The 21,677-nt window shown below is 42.1% G+C and overlaps 1 protein-coding gene across 4 annotated transcripts in view; it reads left to right on the forward strand.

Moving 5' to 3' along the window:
* Positions 1-21,677, forward strand: part of GEMIN6 (gem nuclear organelle associated protein 6) — a 33,852-nt gene that overhangs the window by 10,356 nt on the left and 1,819 nt on the right. For 3 of the 4 annotated variants that reach the window (XM_077486470.1, XM_077486468.1, XM_077486469.1), the window contains exon 3: positions 5,804-5,833. The exons of the other annotated variant lie outside the window; for it this stretch is intronic. In XM_077486470.1, the coding sequence (XP_077342596.1) occupies positions 5,804-5,833 (30 nt within the window). The remainder of the gene's footprint in view (positions 1-5,803; positions 5,834-21,677) is intronic. 4 annotated transcript variants of the gene reach the window in all.

Genomic DNA, 21,677 nt, shown 5'->3' on the forward strand with positions numbered 1-21,677 from the left:
TTTTGCTGACATAAAGATAAAAAGGAAGCAGTTTTATTTCCCTCAACAGGATAGTGTTAAGACAGGCCCTCTTATTGATTAATGTAGTGTCCTTGTCTTACACAGGTCTCTTATTTATCTTTTTAGTGGTTCTAAGTAGCACCTACAGGCATAATAGGCCATGGTTGTTAGATGTGTGAGATAGGCAACATTGCTAACCTACAAGTTTAACATGTTTTCTGATTCCATTTTTAAGAGCCCATTTCACCTAGATACTGCATCTGAAGCGGAAAAAGCAGGAACATCTGTGGAGCAGACCTGCAGATCAGCCGCATGATCCAGCTAAGATGCCTTCATCAAGCATATGAGCGTATGGAGTGGAGGTAAAGCTCACTGCAGAGCCAAGGTTCGCCAAGAGGGTTTTGCAGTGGCCCCACCCTAAGGTAGGCCTGAGGTACTTGTTTATCCTCTCAGGTGTGCCGTCCTGGAAGATGACTTGAGAAAAGTACCAGTTACTTACCGGTAACTGTCTTTCTGGGAAATCTTCCAGGACGGCAGGCCTACTTCCCGCCCCTTGGAGGAGGGAAAATTCTAGAACACTAGAAGGTGAGTACCTATGAGGAATGATTTCCCTTGTGAACCTGGTTCAGGAGTTACTTCTCTACAAACTGAGGATCAAGGGGAAGGGTGGGGACTTAAAACAGCTGTCGATTGATTGTGTTTCCTGTAGGGAGGAGCCTCTCATCTCTCAGGTGTGCCGTCCTGGAAGATTTCCCAGAAAGACAGTTACCGGTAAGTAACTGGTACTTTTTCCCTTTTGGGATAAAGGTTTTTCTTAAAAGTTGATTATTCTAAGCACCTGCGTCAGTAGTAAATGGCTGTGCTCTAACTTTTACATCTGCAGGACAGCTTGTTCCATTGAAAAAACAGATGTAGCTGGCCAGATCACCAGGTAAAAATAAAGAGCCTAGAAAAGAAAACTAATGCAGCCACCGTATCTTAAGAATTTGTACGGTGAAAGATTACAAATATTTGATTATGGGCTTAAAAAAAAAGCATGGCCAAAGCTTTTTTGGTCATACTTCTATTCTGGGTCACAGGATTGCATTTTTGCACTCTTGTGGCCCAGAATCGGCCATTAGTGGACTAACATCACAGAGCTGCTCCAGGTTCTGGAAGGATCCCGACAATGTCTGGATCCGCCCGGATGTCTGACTGGCAGAGCCCTTTCCAGCCTGGTGTTCCAATGAGCAGAGGAGGGTCAGAGCAGAGAGTTGGTGACTGACAGTGATTAGTGATGATTTGATTGCTTAGTTTTCAGTCTTATGCCCTGTACACACGGTCGGACATTCCAACGACAAAATCCGTCAGATTTTTTTCCCAAACTTGTGTTGCATACGCACGGTCGCACAAAGTTTTTGGAAAATCTGATCATTCAGAACGAGGTGATGTAAAACACGTACGACAGGACTATAAAGAAGGCAGTATCCAATAGCTTTTGTCTCGTAATTTATACTGAGCATGCGTGGCACTTTGTCCGTCTGAATTGTCTACACACAATCAGAATTTAAACGATCGGATTTTGTTGTCGGAAAATTTTAGATCCCGCTCTCAAACTTGGTGTGTTAGAAATTCCGATGGAAAAAGTCCAATGGAGCCCACACATGATCGGATTTTCTGACAACACGATCCAATCGCACATTTTCTGTTGGAAAGTCTGACCGTGTATACAGGGCATTAGAGCGCTGGAGGACTGCTGCAGTCATAGAGGTGGATATGTATCCCCCCCCCCCCCCAACTTCTCAAGTAAGACCACTTTAACGTGGGTTATTAAATAACGTGAAGCTACGTTTATTTTGAATACCCTGTCATGTGTAAGGTACTAGAGAACTAGAAAAATAAATGCTTGGATGACTGTAGTGATAGCTATATGGGTGATTGTTTCTACTCCTTTAGTAAATAACCCCCATGGAGTAATGCACTTACTAAATGACCTGTGTGTTTATATGAGAGAATATGCAGTTGTAGCTCATTCTGTGTGCTGTGATTGGTCAGGATTTAACTCATACACTGCCCGATTGTTACAAGTAAGACTCAAATCAGTCACTTCCTTGATATTGGGTGGTGAATGTCTGGACTCATACGGAATTTTTTGCTGATACTCCAAAAGTAGGTCTCGTTCACGCTGGCACTGTCAAACGTTCTTGTATGGTTTATAGGGCATTTCTGAATGCATATATCATCGGGCAGCACAGTGGCTAAGTGGTTAGCACTTCTGCCTAGCAGCACTAGGGTTGTTGGTTTGAATCTCAACCACAGCACTACATGCCTGGAGTTTGCCTGTCTCCCTGTGCCTGTGTAGGTTCCTCTGGGTACCCTGGTTTCCTCCCACACTCCAAAAACATGCAGGTAGGTTAATTGCTTCCTGTCTAAATTGGCCCTAGTATGTGTACTGTAGGTATGAATGTGAGTTAGGGACCTTAGATTGTAAGCTCCTTGAGGGTAGGGACTGATATGTACAATATAAATATGTAAAGCGCTGCGTAAATTGACAGCGCTATAAGTACTTGTAATAAATATAGTGTTTTTTTTTTTTTGTTTTTTTTTTTGTGGTATAATTCTGTGTCCACGTTAGATACCCTGTATGTAAGCACATATAAACACAGGAGAACTTGATCTGGGAACTGTAAAAAAAATGAATATATTTCCCAGATAATTTCTCCTGTTTTTAGCTGAAACAAATATTGGTGACTATTGTGAATGCAAGCTGAACAAGACCAAATCAATCTCCACTGCCCACTATTATATTCTTCTGGTACCTGAATGGCTGAATAGTGAAAGATGTAGTTACTGTTCAGCCATCTATAGCAGCCGCTAGCGATAATTGCAAGAGAATCCGGCGGGCTGGTTGTACCCAGGTTGTTTGATCAATTTGGTACATTTAGCCTCCCCATTAACTGTTTGAATCTCCGCTGTCTCCTGCTGAACTGGCTGAGATTTGAACCATGTATGGCCAGGCCTTAGACTCCTTTTTAACCACCTGGCTGTTGTCATTCAGTTCATAGTGGATGATCATTATCCACAGATAAGACAGCGTGTACACTGTCAGACTGTCACAAGACTATAACAATTTTTATTTATATTCTGCAAAAACAGTGCACAGATTTAAAAGGTACCAAATTTGGTTACCCTTTAACCACTTCAGGTCTATCCTATAGCAGTTTTATTGCTACAGGGCAGCACCTGTGCACCAGATCATGTAGCTATAGGCTAGGCACACAGTTAACCCCTTCCCAGCCAATGTCATTAGTACAGTGCATATTTTTTTTTAACACTGATCACAGAATGTCCGCCACAATATCGCAGTCCTGCTATAAGTCTCTGATCGCTGCCATTACTAGTAAAATAGAAAAAAAAAATATTCCATAGTTTGTAGACACTATAACTTTTGCGCAAACCAATCAGTATATAATTATTAGGATTTTTTTTTACCAGAAATATGTAGCCGAATACATACTGACTTAAATTTTATTAAGAAATTAGATTTTTTTTTTTTTATCCGGATGTTTTTATAGCAGAAAGTGAATTTTTTTTATAGCCCAAAATATAAAGCAGGGGTAATCAAATACCACCAAAAGAAAGCTCTATTTGTGGGGGAAAAAAGTATTTTATTTGGGGGATTGGGGTAATTCTTCTGAAAGTCAAGTGTTAAATTCAAATAGTGATATTTTTTTCTTTTCCATATTTTGTTACTAAGCAAGAGTAAGCAGGAAAACATTTTATTCTTTTCATGCTCATCTCATACAAGTATTCATTGTACTTGATAATAGCTGTAACTCCTAAGTTAATTTCATGTCTTCCCAAACAACTTGCTTCTCTGGAATAACACACAAAAAATAAAAAATAAAAAAAACTGTGCTAAACATTTTCTTCCTGAATGCAGTAGAAGACTTGAGACCCAAACCTCCAACTTTACATATCCTGTTTTACATATGTAAAGTTCATTGCATACCAACAATGCATTGCTACTCCACCCAATATATAGCACTTAAATAATAGATGCACCATTCTTCAGTTACATGCCACACCTTTTATTAGTCAATTTCAGTTGAAAGGAGTGTTGCTCTTGTACAGGTAGAACGTTTTCCTGTGGGCTTTTGTTGCTGGTCTGTAGGTTAGGTAAATATGGGTGGCTTCTAAATCCCCATATTTTATTTGGTTTCTGTAGAGTGAATGGATGATACTAACTGTGGCTGCATTCAATATCTGAAAAATTGTTGGTCATCGTGAAGGTGGTATTTTTCAAACTTAATCTATACCAAATTACACTGCACCTCTGTTATTATTATTCAAGATTTATATAGTGCCAACAGTTTACGCAGCGCATTACAACATGGATATCTGTATAACAAAGCTGCTGCCTTCAAATAACCACACAAATGCAGATCAAAGATAAAGAAGCACTTGCTAAATATCTATAACTTAAATAACAATAACAAACTCATAACAAATCTTCATAACAAAATCTGTGACGAAAAATGATGTGATATGCATTCTTGCAGATTTAATTTATATTTACACGTATTGATACATTGTATGTATATACAATATACAGTACATTAAATGTGACAAATTCATATATAATAACCCCCCCCCAGATACTGGGGGGCTGTGATACTAGTCTCTGGATGCAGGTAAAACCGTTCTGCCTTGTGGTTGGGTTAGGACTGATCCAGCCTCTCCTCCTTGGTGAGTTGTGGCCCCACACACACACATTTTTATTAGTCTGGCTTTGGGTATGTTGGTTTCCCTTGCAAAGATGTTGCAATGTTGTCAGGGCTGCCCCCTTCCAAGATGGTTCCTTGTCTGCTTCTTGTGGCTGGACTTCATTTTCAGTCGGCAGGGAGCAGCAAGATGATGTTGGGGTAACTGCTGTCCTGCTGTAGTAGCGTCTGGGAGCCCCAGGACACTGCCTGGGAATGGATTGGTGGCCATCCGTTCAGGAATTGAGCCTCTCCCATCACCCCCCCTTAGACCCAGTCAGGAAGAGGCGCTGCACAGAGCAGGTAAGCTTTCCATGGGCTGTCATGGTGTGTCTGAATCGTTATGCTGTTAAAGCGGAGGTCCACCCTAAAGTGGACCTTCCGCTCATCGGAACCCTCCCCCCCCCCCCTCCGGCGCTACAATTGGCACCTTTCAGGGGGGAGGGGGTGCAGGTATCTGCACCCACTTCCGGGATAGCTCTCTGCGGAAAGGGGCGTAGATTACGCCCCTTTCCGAAAGTCCCCCGCTGCCTGCTGGGAAACACACAGATCCCAGAGGCAGCGGGGACCGTCCTTATTGCGCAGCGCGACTCGCGCATGCGCAGTAGGGAACCGGGAAATGAAGCCGAAAGGCTCCACTTCCTGATTCCCATACCCAAGATGGCGGCGGCAGCACCCAAGAGACGATCGGGAGATCGGCTTTGGGTGCCGACATCGCGGGCGCGCTGGACAGGTAAGTGTCACTATTTTAAAAGTCAGCAGCTGTAGTATTTTGTAGCTGCTGGCTTTAAAAAAAAAAAAAAAAAAAAAAACGCGGAGTCCCGGCGGACTCCCGCTTTAATATAAATGCTGCCAAAGTAGGTTAAACTGCTGTGTATAGTTCTGTCTCATTTCACAGATTTTGTTTGTCTGTAGGACTACTAATGCATGAACTGAATATACAGGTGTTTGCTGCAAAGTTGAGTCTTTACTATTACCTCAGCAATGCCTGGCTTTACAGGATTTGAGATCACTGGGTCAATGCTCTAATGCTTGGATTTGCTGTTTTTAAACTTTTACAGGGCAGTTGCCTACCTAGGTGATCCTGCCAGGTATATTGACCCTTCCTTGTGCTGCTTATGACAGAGTGATGGTTCGGTATGGATGCCACTGCTATGCATTTATGTTGCTGCTATGCGTTTAAGGTTTGCTTTTGGGTGCGATGTGCGTAATGATTGCTATGCATTAACCTATTATGTCTAAATGCCAGCATCAAAAAATTCAGTGTTCTGCTTAAGTTACAGTGCTTTAACCCCTTGACCACTGGGCACTTAAACCCCCTTAATAACCAGACCAATTTTTAGCTTTCGGTGCTCTGACATTTTGAATGACAATTACTCAGGCATGCAACACTGTACCTATAAAAAAAAATTTGTACAAATGGAGCTTTCTTTTGGTGGTATTTAATCACCGCTGTTTTTTTTTAAAAATTTTTGTGCTATAAGAAAAAAGACTGAAAATTCTGTAAAAGAGAGACTTTTTTTTTTTTTTTTTTTTTTTTTTTTTTATAAAATTCAGCAAATCAGTAATTTTTTCTTCATACATTTTGGCCAAAATGTTTACTACTACATACCTTTTGGTAAAAATAAGTACAAATTGGTGGATATTATTTGGTCTTTGTGAAAGTTATAGAGTCCACAAGCTATGGTGCCAATATCTGAAAATTGATCACACCTGAAGTACTGACGGCCTATCTCATTTCTTGAGACCCTAACATGCCAGAAAAGTACAAATACCCCCCAAATGATCCCTTTTTGGAAAGAAGACATTCCAAGGTATTTAGTAAGAGGCATGGTGAGTTTTTTGAAGTTGTTGTGTTTTTTATTTTTTATTTTTTCCCCACAATTCTTTGCAAAATCAAGGTTTTTTTTGTAAATTTTTTTTTCCCCCTCAAAATTGTCATATTAGGCTATTTCTCTCGCACAGCATATGCATACCACAAATTATACCCCAAAACAAATTCTGCTATTATTCCCGTGTATGGCGATACCACATGTGTGAGACTTTTACACAGCGTGGCCACATACAGAGGCCCAACATGCAGGGAGCACCATCAGGTGTTTTGGAGCACCCAGACCAATTCTGACATTACTCTCCTACATGTAAATACAATTTATTTGCTGGAAAATTACATAGAACCCCAAAACATTATATTATTATGTGTGTTTTTAGCAAAGACCCTAGAGAATACAATGACGGTCGCAGCAACTTTTTATCTCGCACGGTATTTGTGCAGCAAATTTTTCTAACGTGTTTTTTATTTTATTTTTTGGGGGGGGGGGGGGGGAACAAAACAGTTTTGTGTTTTTAAAAAAAACAAAACCGTAAAGTTAGCCCAATGTTTTTGCATAATGTGAAAGATGAAGTTACACCGAGTAAATAGATACCTAACTTGTCACCCTTCACAATTGCACACACTCGTGGAATGGTGCCAAACTTCGATACTTTAAAATCCTCATAGGCGACACTTTTAATTTTTTTTTTACTGGTTACATGTTTTGAGTTAGAGTGAGAGCAACCATTTTGGCCCTAGACCTCCTCTAACGTTCGCAGCGATGCCTCCCTGTGTGCTTTGAACACCGTTTTCATATGTGGGCGGGACTTGCGTATGCGCTCGCTTCTGCAGGCGAGCACACGGGGACAGGGGTGCTTTAAATTTTTTTTTTATTTTTTTTTATTGTTCCTTTTTACTTTATTTTAGTTAGACACTTTTTTTTTTCCCCAAAAATACATTTTTTGATCATTTTTCATATTACAAGGAACGTAAACATCCCTTGTAATAGGAATATGGCATGACAGGTCCTCTTAACAGTGAGATATAGGGTCAATATAATATTATTTTTTTTTTTTACATAAAGTTGTCCATTTATACAATATTTCTAACATATTGCATGTACATACTAAAAATGACACCCCAAAATAGATTCTCCTATGCCTCCTGAGTACAGTGATACCACATGTGTGAGACTTCCACAGCCTGTCCACATACAGAGCCCGAGTACAGACGATGGCTGGGTATCACCGAGTTTTTTGTAGCATACCACCAAGTATGGCTGGGCCACCAATCTCTCCCCTCTCACACTGTACCGATCGGTACAGAGAGGGGGAGGGAGGAACCAGCGTCATGACACGACGCCGGTTTGTATACAAGTGATCGCTCCGTCATTTGACGGAGCGATCATGTGGTAAACGGCCGCGATGATGTTCGATGATGTTCGAGTGCGCGCAAGAGTGGAATTCTGGGAGGACGTCATTGTACGCCCTCCCAGAGTTAAGCAACCGCCCCGTAGCTGTCATTTGGCTATGGGCCGGTTGTTAAGTAATCGGTTTATTACACTACTATCTGAAATTACGCCTGTCTAAGGGTTTAACCCTTGCTCACAAGCATACAGGTCCATTTGTGGCTTCAATGTCTGTGAATGGGTGTGTGGATGGCCACTGAAATTGTATTAAGGCTATGTCCTAGCCAGTACTTCCAGGTATTTATTATGACCACAAACCTGCAGCTCGTATCTTGAGCCATAAGCTTACCCAGAGACCAGCCATGATCAATAAGGTGAGGGTCAGGTAGGTATCCTATCGTAAAAAATAAAGTGCGTGGGCAGTATGGATTGTAAAACTCTCCCAGCTCTTAAATGCCAGCACCACTCACCAAAGGATAAGTGGCAACTTGTTCTTCCAACAGTGACAGGTCCTGTTTGTCTCTCAAAACTGCTATACATTCAAAGTGCTGCCAGAAGAGGTAGACTAAAGGAAACCACAATAAGGACCATCCTGGGCAGAATGGGGAGTGAGGTTAGCTGACGGGCCCACCAATATACTATGCCAAGTTGTATATCAGGTGGCAGTAAACACAAAGGCAGATGTGTTCACACAAGTGCAAACTGACTGGGTGGACCTCTAGTCGCTACCGCTGAGGTACTAACCTAATCAAACAGCTAACTTTGTTTAAAGGGTACCTCCTGCCTCAAAAACAGCAGGCCAATGAGCATTCATCAGATTGGCAAGATGTGCTCTCATGCTAACAGAGGATGCAAGATCCTGTCTGTAAAGCCCAACTTTTACTGCAGAGGCGGTTAGCCAAGCCAAGTCATCTTCATCAGACTAGCCAAAAGTGCCAGTCTGCCAGCAGATAACACAATAGCCTTTATAGAGCCATGGGAACAGCAATATGGATTGGAAATTAAGGTTTATACTACTGTTAGGGAATATGGTGTGGCCTGCTTTGCGGTTCACTTCAGTAGACCAAGGCTATTTGGTTCTCAGCAGATGAGTTGAAGGCAAACTTGGCCAGTAATATGCCTCTGGTGCTTGATCCATGAGTGAAATTGGAGTGACCAACGAGGCAGTACAACCGCTATGGAGGCAGCAGGCTGTTCCTCCTATTCTGTGTGGGTAATCAAGCCCTATGGCTTAACCCACTGACTGCGTATACCTCTAAGTTGAATGGAATGTGATTTAAGATGGAATCAGTGATATGCAGATCAGGGGCTAGTCACTTAGGCCCAGAACAAAGAGTGGTGGCAGGGCCTGAGAAGAGATTGGAAGATCCATAGTCTTTGATTGCCTAAGCCCAAATCTGCTCCTCTCAAAGAGGAGCGAAGTTCCTTTTCACTCAAATGTGCCCAGTAGGTGTTATATTGCAGAAACAAATGCAAATTTGGACAGGAGGCTCAGGATCAGTGGGGCCTGTGCAGCACTTGCCTTTGTGATGTGATCTGTCTGGAACAAAGCCCTGGCACAACAACGGAAGATTCCTGGTGTGCTGGCGAGTTGTATTTTGTGCAGTAACAAAGTCAATAGAATTTATTTCCACTCTTCCAACTCATAATTGCCACTGTGGTCCTTTAGAGATATCAAGGCTTTAAGCAAATGTTACCAAATCTTGTCCAACAGGAACCATTGGTTCATTGTTCTTGGTCGGAAAGCAGATGTAGGCAAGATATGGAATGAAGGATCAAGATCCCCCCGCCCCCCCCAAAAAAAACATATGGAGTCATTGAAACCAATCACTCAAACCATCAGATAAAGCAGCTAGTTTCTCTAGATCTAGCTGATGTGTACATACGCACTTCGGTACACCCAGGCTTCTGAGAGTTTCACTTTGGGTTTGCTCAACAACTTTTTGACATTTCCACATAATCAAGACATTTTTCCAGAACATTGCTTCCAGTAGCAGCCATCTTCCAGAAGCAAGGGCTTTCAGGTTCCTTATGTGAACAATAGCTACGGGTGGCTCAACATCCTCCAGGTCCTGGCAAACCCTGATTCAGAGGGAAGCCCAACTAATCTCATTATAATAATGACATTCAGGAGAATGCTGTAGAGTTGCCCTCACAGAGGTGACAGTATTCGGTCTTGTGTAAAGGCAACTCCTAACTCTATCCCATCTGTTTGTATCCCATTGTCTCAAATGGTCGACATAAGTCTGCAGTAATCCATGCAGTCGATTGGATGCACTGGAAGATTGAGAACATCATAAACTGCCTTCTAAGGTGAAAGATTTGCTTCCTATTCCAGGGAAGATTACCCCACATAGGGGACTAGTCCCATTGATGGTGGCTAAGGATAGTTAATCTTATCAACTTCCAGGCATACCAATCATGAGTCTATTTACTTTCTTGGTTTTCACCTCAGTGACCTCCTAGGTCAATGAAATAGGCCAATGGAGGACGAAGTGCCTAACATCAGGGGTACAGTGATTCCCAAGTGGGGACGTCGTTTGGGCAACACAGCCTAGGAGGCCTGTTATGTAATCTCCTATCATCATGACGAGGTATCTCCCATTCAGGTTTGCCAACAGTAAAACCTGTCATCTCATTGCTGTGTTTTTAGCTTCCCAGAACTTCCTGTCAGATACGGTAAAATATGAAGCCTTGGATGTCAAGGGTGAGTCCCTAGACCAACAAGCTCTGCAGGAATAAATGAATCTCAGCTTGGCCATAAACTCAATGTTCAGGAAGGGCAGTTATTCCTGCAAGAAGAGCTTACCAGAAGTGGAAGCAGTGGATCTACTAACATCCAGCCGAGTCGGCAGGTTAGCCTATATAGCCACCAGACTCGGTGATCTCCAAGCTCCTCATCAGGATCATAATACATAGTTAGGCAGGTTTTAAAGACAAAAGTCCATCTAGTTCAACCAGGATCTGTAGCCATACAGCTGGGATAAGGGCAATAATGATCCGGTGGCCTTACAGGCCGTGGTGGCCTTAAAGTACAGTCTTTGGCCCATGAACCTCCTATTCTATTATTTCGGAGATCTAAGACCTTACACAGTGGAGCCAAGTGTATCCAAATTCAGCCACTTTGGATCTAGCAACTGGAAGACCGCATTAGGAATGCTCATCGAGGGGTCTCACCACTATTGGAAACCAGGGGAACCTATGGTAAAATACAGGTTTACTAGAACATGGGAAATCTCACAAAATTTAAGGATAGAATCCTCTGCTCTCGGCTGCAAAGATTAAGATGGCTGCAGGTAATATAAGATAAGGGATTGAGCAGTAGTCAAGTCTTGGTCAGGTCCTCAATTCCTGAGCTCCAGTGACTGCAGCACATCTGGGGGAAACCATTCTGAAAGGCCGGTACAGATCATTTTTTTCCCTTTAGAACTTACAGTGCAACTAGTGTTGGGAACGTTGTTCCATTCCTCCATTCTTGAACAAGACTACTTCAATAGTTTCAGTGACATTAAAGCAGTATTTAAGGATATCATGTCTAGGAGAATTTATTTCAGAGATCCAAGCATCAAGCGGTAAACTACCTCATTGTTGCCATAATCAAACAAAATAGCTCTGGTTTCTTCCTCTCCAGCACCAGACGAGGGTCTGCATCCTTGCTTCTGGGTCAAGACCTCACCCTTCCGGCATGTCCAAACTGAAATGTCTGCGTCACCACAAGCTGGAGTAATGCACTCTATGCGGAAGAAATACATCAAAGTGGCCCTTCTCTAGAAGGTCAGGCCCAGCAGTACCAGAACAAGACTTTTTTTCACTGTCCACTAGGACAATGGCATTATCTTGGGTCAGAGTAGCCTAAGGGGTTTATAGGATAGAGATAAATCTCACTTTATCAGATGGGTGATGTGCTCATGGGCAAAATTTCAGAGGTCCGGAATTTTATAGGATACCAACCAGGTTCATATACTACAAACCGTTTTGTTGGTGCGTTACATCCCATTCGTGTGTGCTGTCATACCTGTGTCAGGAAAACGGAAAATTGTATACTTGCCCAACAGTAATTTTCCTTTTCTGATGCAAACCATGACGACATGCAGGTCCCTCCCTTGTGCATTTCGCATTTGAGTATAGTTACGAGAATGTCGTCTGGGGGGAGGCAACTCATTTCTAATATAGTATAATCAGTCCTGATTGGGGCAAGAGGCGGAGCCTATCCCATTTGTGTATGCTTTGCATCAGGAAAGTAAAATTACCGTTGGGTAAGTATACAATTTTAAATTTTTTTGACCCCCAAACACAGAATGTAAGGCTGGCCATAGCCAGAGCGATTTTTTTCTTTCCTGCAACCATGGGAGCCATTGTTACATAGTTATAGTTAGTCAGGTTGAAAAAAGACACAAGTCCATCCAGTTCAACCTTAAAACAGCTATAATAGCTGCTAGCAATAATCTCACCTAAAGTCCAAACCGATTGATCAACGTGAGTACATTTAGCTTGCCCAAACATGGTTCAAATATCAGGCTAATTCCTGCTGAACTGGCCAAGATTCAAACAGTCTATGGTCAGCTTAAAACCGTACTCGGAGATCCACCCATGGGACAACTGCTCTACTCTTAAGGCTCCTTCACACGGACATGTCCGTGTACGGAGCCCACTCTGCTCAGCGGGGGATTGCTCTGTCAATCCCCTTGAGCAGGCAGATCACAGGTCTGTTTCTGCACACTGTGCGGGGACTGACCTGTCAGAGCACTGCTCTCTCCTATGGGGGATCGGATGAAGACTGACCGTAGAGTCTGTCGTCACCCGATCTGCAGCAGGATGGAAAAATAGGTTTTTCCTCCATCACACTTTTTGGATCGGAGCGGGTCGGATGTCGGCAGACATGTCACCACTGACATCCGTGGCTCCATAGAGGTCTATGGAGGTCCACCTAAAAAACTGACAGGCTGACCTGAACGGATCATAGTCTGTGTCAAAGAGGCCTTTTATGAATCTATGCAGGTGAGAACAAATCTTGTAGACCAGATTCCGCATGAATGCAAGAAGAGTAATAAACTAATAATAATTATTACTAAATATCTTTTATTAAAACTATGAACTTGCATGATTGGTGTATAAATGGGTATCAATACATGTGTGGAAAAATCCATCCAGCATGTGGGAAAACAACGGACAATCCATTTATTATGTTATATATGTACAATTACATAGTATTATAGTTTTGTTAGGTTGAAAAAAAAACAAACAAGTCAATCTAGTTCAACCAAAAAAAAAAATACACTTGATTCAGAGAACCCACAGTTGATTCAGAGGAATGCAATAAAACCCAGCAAAGCATGCTCCAATTTGCTACAGCAGGCAAAAAAAATCCTTCCTGATTCCCCCGAGAGGCATTTGGATTTTCCTTGGATCAACTTTACCTATAAATGTTAGTACCCAGTTATATTATGTACGTTTTTGGGAAAGAATCCAGGCCTTTTTTTAAAGCACTCTACTGAGCTTGCCTGAACCCCCTCTGGAGGGAGTCTATTTTACATTTGCACAGCTCTTACTGTGAAGAAACCTTTTCGTATTTATAGATGAAATCTTTTTTTCCTCTAGACGTAAAGAGTGCCCCTTTTTCCTCTGTGATGACCTTTTCAAGTGAATAACTGTACACTGAGTTCACTAGATGGACCGCTTATGTATTTGTAAATGTTGATCATATCCCCCTTAATCTCTCTCTCTCTCTCTCCCTCTCTCCATTGCATGCTATGCTTATGATCTACCAAAACCCCCAGATTCTTCTCCACTATGGACTCTCCCTAGTATATATGATGCATACATATTCTTAGCCCCCAAGTGCATAAATTTACATTTATCAACATTAAACCTCACTTGCCACTTAATTGCCCAATTAGACAGTGCATTGAGGTAAGCTTGTAAATTGGAGACATTGTGAAAGGACGTTATTCCACTGCATTGCTTAGTGTCATCTGCAACTTTTAATCCCAGACCCTATATCATTTATAAAGATATAAAAAAAATAGTGGTCCCAGCACTGAACCTTGGGGTACACCACTGATAACCTTAGACCATTCAGAGTAAGAATCATTAACCCCCCTAGTGGTAATCTCGAGTCTGGCTCGGGGTAGGAATATACTGATGGGAGCGGTAACCCCGAGCCAGACTCGGGATGGCTTCGCTCGATGCAGGGGAGGACACAGGGAGAGTTACTTACCTTGTCCCCTGGATCCAGCGATGTCCACCGCGCTGTGATCGAGCCGTCCTGCGCTCGATTCACAGTGCCGAATGCCGCCGAGCTCCATTCCCTGTGGCGTTACGGCGCACGGGAGCGGAGAACGGCGGCAAATTAAAAAATGTAAAAAGACACAAGCACACAGTACTGTAATCTTACAGATTACAGTGCTGTATTAAAAAATACACACCCCCTTTGTCCCTAGTGGTCTGTGCAGTGCCCTGCATGCACTTTTATATTATAGATACTGTTTTTTTACTGCCTGGAATTTGGAGATTGTCCATAGCAACCAAAAAGTGTCAATTTTTCAGTGTTTTTGGATTTGATTACATTATTGAATAATTTTTATTATTCTTTATTATATTATAAATTTTATCATACACGGGATGTCTGCTAGACTCTGGTTTGAACAGATTTAAGAGCGTTATTCCTAAGAATTACAGGACTACAAAATAAAAGCCAGATTTCCGTGCAAAATAATTGTACCGCTTTCAGCACCTAATTCCAGACTGAATCATACCGCCAGGGAGGTTAATCACTACTCATTGAATTCTGCATTTTAGTCCATTTTCTATACATTTACAAATTGATCTTTCCGAGCCTGTAGACTTTACCTTACACCTTAGCAGTGTGGGGAACTGTGTTAAACGCTTTTGAAAAATCCAAGTATACCACGTCCACAGCCACCCCTCTGTCCAAGGTTTCACTTACAACCTCTTAAAAAGAAATCAGGTTTGTTTGTTGTTGTCTTTCGTGAATCCATGCTGTCTGTTGCTTAAAATATTTTTTTCCAGCACAAACTTGTCTATGTAGACTTTTATTAAACTCTCCAGTATTTTCCAGACTATATAAAAGTTAAACTAACAGGTCTATAGTTACTTGGTGAAGACTGATCCCTTTTTAAATATGGGCACCACGTTGGCCCTGCGCCAATTTAGTGGTACCATTCCAGTCATTAATGACTCCCTAAATATTAGAAACAATGGCCTTGAAATGACAGAGCTCAATTTTTTTAAGATCCATGGGTGGATGACATCTGGTCCAGGTGCTTTATCCACCTTTATTCTGTCTAAATATTTATGGACCATATCACTTTTGAGCGATTGGGGCTGTGTCACTACCACCCCCATTATGGACATGAGCTCCCCCATGCCCCTTTGTATACACAGAGCTGAATAAAATATTTTAATAAATTAGTTTTCTCTTTCCCGTCACCCACTCTAGATTTTATAAAGGGCCTACATGCTCAGACCTGACTTTTTTACTATCAATATAGTTGAAGAATTTTTTGGGGTCCTATCTTTTACAATCTGTCCATTTTTGAATTTTTGCATCTTTGATTTCCTTTTTACAAATTCTGTTATTCCTTTATTTTTATAATTTTTAAAAGCTCTTTTTTATTATAGCCATTTTAACTTTGTCCGTGAGCCACATAGGTTTTATTTTTAGCCTTTTTGCTCATGGGAATATACTTTGCAGTAAGTTTTACATACATTCACTTTGAAGAATTCCCATTTCTGTTCTGTGTCCATTGATGCCAATGTTTCTTCCCAGTCTAATGCTCTGTACACACGGTCGGACATTCCGATGACAAAATCCATCAGATTTTTTTCCCGGACGGATTTTGGCCCAAACTTGTCTTGCATACACGCAGTCGCACAAAGTTGTCAGAAAATCTGATCGTTCAGAATGAGGTGATGTACGACAGGACTATAAAGAGGCCAGTAGCTTTCGTCTCGTAATTTATTCTGAGCGTGGCACGTGCGTCAGAATTGTCTATGCACGATCGGAATTTAAACGATCTGATTTTGTTGCCGGAAAATTTTAGATCCTGATGTCAAACTGTCGGAAATTCCGCCAGAAATAGTCCGATTGGGTTCCACACATGATTGGAATTTCCCACAACACAGTCCGATCGCACATTTTCCTTCGGAAAGTCCAACCGTGTGTACAGGGCATAAGCCCTGGAGAGCAGCCCTCATCCTTGGAACATTGTCTCTTTTAAAGTGCTTTTATCTTACCCGTATGTGTGCATTGCTTACAGGTAACATTAAATTAAATCATTTTATGGTCACTGTTACCCAGATGTATTTATATGAATATTGGTAATAAGCTCTGCATGGTTTGAGATTAACAGGTCCAGCAGAGCTTCATTCCTAGTAAATAAACTGGACCATAAAATTTGTCTTGTAATAGGTTTATACATTTTTGCCCTTTTAACCGTCCCAGCAGTGCCATTACTTCGGTCGATTTCCAGGTAGTTTACAAGCTTACCTCAATGCACTGTCTAATTGGGCAATTAAGTGGCAAGTGAGGTTTAATGTTGATAAATGTAAATTTATGCACTTGGGGGCTAAGAATATGTATGCATCATATATACTAGGGTAGACTATCACATTGGAGGCCCTTCCCTTCAACTTGTAGCCTAGTTCTTTAAATTTGGTTGTTAAGGAGCCTCCGACCTTCCATATATTCTGTCAGCGTGGACCAAGATAGCTGGGTCATACCCAGCCCCTCCCATTAATTTATCAACCCGATCCACCACACGCCGAACCCTGGCACCAGGGAGATGGCAAACCACTCGGTTAAGGCGATCCTGGCGACAAATGATTCTATCAGTGGTGATTATTGAATCCCTGATTACCACCAACTGTCTAGGTCTACCTGCACTCCCCCCACCCACCCCTAATAGATGGGCTCTTGGGGGGAGCAGTGACATCTTGGGCAGCCACCTCTGAGCTTGATAGCTGGCCTCCCTTTTCCGTGAGCCCCTACCACTCCCTCTAACTGTATTAACCCTTCTCCCTACCTGACTTACCCCTCCACCCTCCCCATTAACCCTACTAGCCACCTGCTCAGTGAGCAGAGGACCCCTTTCAATGTTGTCAGTTCTGCCCAGTATTGCAATTTGTTGCGCCAGATCTCTAATGCAAGCTTCCACAAGGGCAACCTTCTCACATCTGTCGCAGCGGTATCCATCCTGGAACTGTTGCTCCATTGCTGTGTGTGTGTGTGTGTGTGTGTGTGTGTGTGTGTGTGTGTATACATATACATACATACATACATACATACATACATACATACATACATACATACATACATACATACATACATACATAGAGAAAAAAAATATTACTGCGCTCCTAATCTAAAAGATTAAAAAATAAAAACCCAGTTGCAGCTACCAGGATGTGATACACATCCAAAATACAAATGCATATAAAGAACAAAATTAGCTGCGCTACATACCCCCCACTGAGGCTATTACTGTTTGTGCAAAGAAATGAAAATTAATCAGATAATTCAAATAGATTAAGTGAAATCAGCTAGAACAATTCATATACAATCAAAAAGTGATAAATGCTCAAAATTAACCACTTGCCGCCCGCCCTATTACAAAATGACGGTGGCAAAGTGGTTTCATAATCCTGATCGGATGTCATATGACGTAATCAGGATTATGAGCCACGCATAAGGGTAATGTATGCCACCCTAGACCACCAGGGATTTCAGTCAGTGCCACAATGGATGCCAATCAGTGCCCACAATGGGCATCACTGATTGGCATGCATTATTGCTTGGCACTGATTGGCATCCATTAGTACAGTATAATGCCGCCTATCAGTTCCCATCCGTGCCGCCTATCCATGCCCACCTGTGCCGCCTATCCATGCCGCCCATCCTTGCCAGCTATCAGTGCCAATTTGTGCCACCTATCAGTGCCCATCCGTGTCGCCTATCAGTGTCCATCAATGCCACCTCATCAGTGCCACTTCATTGGTGCCACCTCATCGGTGCCCATCAGTGCCGCTTTATCATTGCCCATCAGTGTATCCCCATCAGTGAAGGAGAAAATTTACTTATTTACAAAGTTTTGAAACTGAAACAAAAAAAAAACATTTTTTTTTCAAAATTTTCGGTATTTATTTGTTTAGCAAAAAATAAAAACCGCAGAGGTGATCAAATACCACCAAAAGAAATCTCTATTTGTGGGGAAAAAAGTTATAAAAATTTCATTTGGGTACAGTGTAGCATGACCGCGCAATTGTCATTCAAAGTGCGACAGCGCTGAAAGCTCAAAATTGGTCTGGGCAGGAAGGTGTTTAAAGCGGGATTCCACCGTTTCTAACGTTTTTTTTTTTAAGGCATAGTGAAAATCAATATTATGAAGAAGGCTAACACTTACTTCTGTTGTTTCTGGCATCAGCAGCATGCCTTTGTCTCCTCCTAAATGACTTTATAAAACCGTCTCCTGACGGTTTCCATTTTGCCTGTGGGCATGTGAAGCCCACAGGCATCCTCTTCCGGGAGTGTGTGATGCTCAAATACCAGCATGCACCGCCCGATCTATAAAAGATCTCGCGCATGCGCAGTAAGCGCAATATCGAGCGGCGTCAACAGCCATGAAAAAAAAAAGTCCCAGGAGCCCATGCGGCAGACCGGAACGAGTGACCTGCCGATTAAGCCCCGCCCCCGTTCCGCATCGGCTCCTCCCCGTTCCGGAATTCACTGTGGAAGGAAATTTGAAATAGAAAAAAAACTAAAGAAGACAGCTGGAAGGTAAGGGGGTTACCAAGCGTTTAGGGAAGGGGAGGATCACATAGCCCTGGGAGTGTATTTTAGGGTGGACCTCCGCTTTAAGTGCCCGGTATTGAAGTGGTTAAATATGATTAAATTAATATAGTTAATTATATTCAAAAGGTGAATAAATTCATTATTGACTATAAATTTAATTTACATTAATTATATTCAATAAATACAGGGATTATTAATTATTATAATTAAATAAGATAAAAATCCAGTGACAAATTAATAAAAAATTATAGCCATAAAAAAGTGATCCAGTGACCCACAACGAATGAGAAAAAGTCCAAACAAAAAGTCTTTATAATGGAAGAGAGATCTCTTTAAGAGGGTGCCAGTCAGCCGTGCGATCCACCTTCACCAAGCCAGAAACCAGTTAGTCATCAGTGGGAATGCACGCTTACCAGAAGGCGGTATGTAAACGCTCATTAAATTTGTCACCCAAACTGCACCAATCCTGACTCCTATTGCGGAAACACTTTTGAATGGACCATGGAGATTTTCACATAAGCAGGCAATGGTTTAGATGGTAACTCGGAAAACACAAAGAAAGCCTCCCATAGCGTAAACCAGGCAGGATATTTTTATTTAAATAAACAAAATATACTCACAAACATATAAGTAAAAAAAAAAAAAGCATGAGATGCCGGCCGGCGTGCGAGCACCCATTCATAAGGTCAACGTAATTGCGTGAGCACATCTAGCGCACCCGACGCGCGTTTCGTCATACGGTGACGTCGTCTGGGGTATGGGCGACGCGTTTGTTGTATATATCTGGCTCACGGTGCACTGCACAAAACCTTACGTTTTTGCTAACCCCCATTTTCCCCAGTTACAATAATATTACTAACCGGAAATTTTAGAGGTTTGAAGACTCCTGTTATCTCCCGATTTAAACTCTGTTTAACGCACCACTTAGGTCTGAGTTCCAGCAAGCAAAAAGGTGGCAAGCTCAAAGATGAACAGGCATAGAAATTAGTTCTGCAGAAAGTTTTATATAAGCCTCTGTGACCAAATTAACCACTCCCCTTAATTAGCAGTCTGAAGGAAAAAAAAAGGGCTATTTAAAAAGTGACAGAAAAGGTGTTAAAAAAGCTGAAAGGAAAAACCCCAAAAGGAACCTAAAAATGCAATCGCCAGCCGTAATTCCAGTCTATATATTTTTTTGACAATTAATTTGTGTTAAAATTTAAGTTGGCCACCTTGCGTGGCTAAATGAGTTGGATTCCCCCATCACCACCAAACAGTTGGATAGAGGAATGTTAGGTGCCGGTTATTGTATTTATCTGCATCAGCCACAGCTGAATACTTCAACAGTGCTTTCATCTGATTAAATGCCAGTGCTGTCCAGCTGAGAACTTCTGGACAGTCTTGCCAAAAGTAAAAAAAAAATTAACTTTTATTCCAGTGGGGAGGTACTAATAGTATGACACTAAATGCCCTTGCACACTGACAAGTGAGCAAATAGAACTTAAAGCTTATCTAAACTCAAAAACAAATGAATATATTGTTTTCAGGTTTTCCCTTCCTTTTATTTTCACCTGCCACTCCTGTCAGTAATACTCCCTGTCCAGGGGTGACAACGCTCACCCCCCATACAGTATCTATGGTGGAGAAGCGTTGTCACCCTAGGCTGCTCTCCTGGTTTGGACTACAAACCGCTCCTCCTCTTCCTATCTCTATTACTTAAGAAGGGGTTTTGTAGTTGACAGAACAGAGTTTGGAAAGCTGATGACATTGATGTTTCGGTTCAGTACACATTTCTGACAAGATCATGTGAAATTTTTCTGTACTTGTATAAAGTACACTTAGCATAAAAACAAAAAATGTAATGTAGCCACCACATCTAAGGACTGCAAGCAGGGCCATCTTTAAGGCAGAGCAAAAGGGACAGCTGCCCTGGGCCCTTTCATTGTTGTGGGGCCCAAAACAGCTGCCTCATAATTGCCAACTATCCCAGTTTAAATTCCCTTGTCTCTTGAGGTTTTACCCCCGTGCTGTGTCCTGATATCTGTGTGAAGTTCTGTCACTAATGCCGCCCTGCTCTCCCCTATTGTGTACAATGACTCACTTGCAGACCCTGTGTTTACAGCATTCATATGTAAATAGAGGCAGCATTCAAATGTATATCATGCCCCCCTGAGGTCATATCCACCATCAGCTATACTAAATGCTGCCCACAGGGGAGATAATGGGCCATGCTTGAAAGTCTTGCCTACAACTGTGGTAATTAAGCCTACCATCAGCCTGTTCTGGTAACAACGTAGTGGTGGGGGGGGGGGGTGTGTGCAGAGAGTTTAGGGTGCACAGGTGAGCAAGGAGGGGATGTATAGAGGTAAGGAAGGTGGGTGCAAAGCTGAGCAGAGGAGGCAGGTAGAGTTAAAGGGGAGGGGGATTGGAGTGGAGAGCATGGGGGAGGTGTGGGGTGCAGAGGTGTACTGACAGGGTGGATAAAGATGTAGGGCAGCCCATTCATTTCAATGGGCTTCTATATGCGCTACAAATGCGGAAGAAAGCCCCAAACCCTTTTCCAAAATCACAAGGCACATGTCAGCAGATGCGCGAGGGTGCCATTAGCAATTAATGGCACTGCTGTATATCTGCTAAAGGGCAGCACATTTCTTTGGTGTCAGGAAAGTAATTTTGCATGTGTTCCCGACACACACAAATGTGAACGCAGGCTAAATATCTCAGTTACATTGGTCAGTGTAAATCTTCTCATTACATTGATGCTTGGTGTAGAATCCTTTCATTCACACTAGTGGCCAGTGTGAATGTTTCCCTTACGTTAGTGTAACTCCCTTCTTATATTGGTGGTTACTGTGAATGCTTCTATTACATTGGTGGCCAGTGTTGAAATGCCTCTTTATATGGGTAGTTGGTATATAATAAAAA

The sequence above is a fragment of the Lithobates pipiens genome, unplaced genomic scaffold (genome assembly GCF_037356315.1).
Source record: "Lithobates pipiens isolate NorthernLeopardFrog02 unplaced genomic scaffold, aLitPip1_a1.2 Scaffold_18, whole genome shotgun sequence".
Taxonomy (NCBI): Eukaryota; Metazoa; Chordata; class Amphibia; order Anura; family Ranidae; genus Lithobates; species Lithobates pipiens.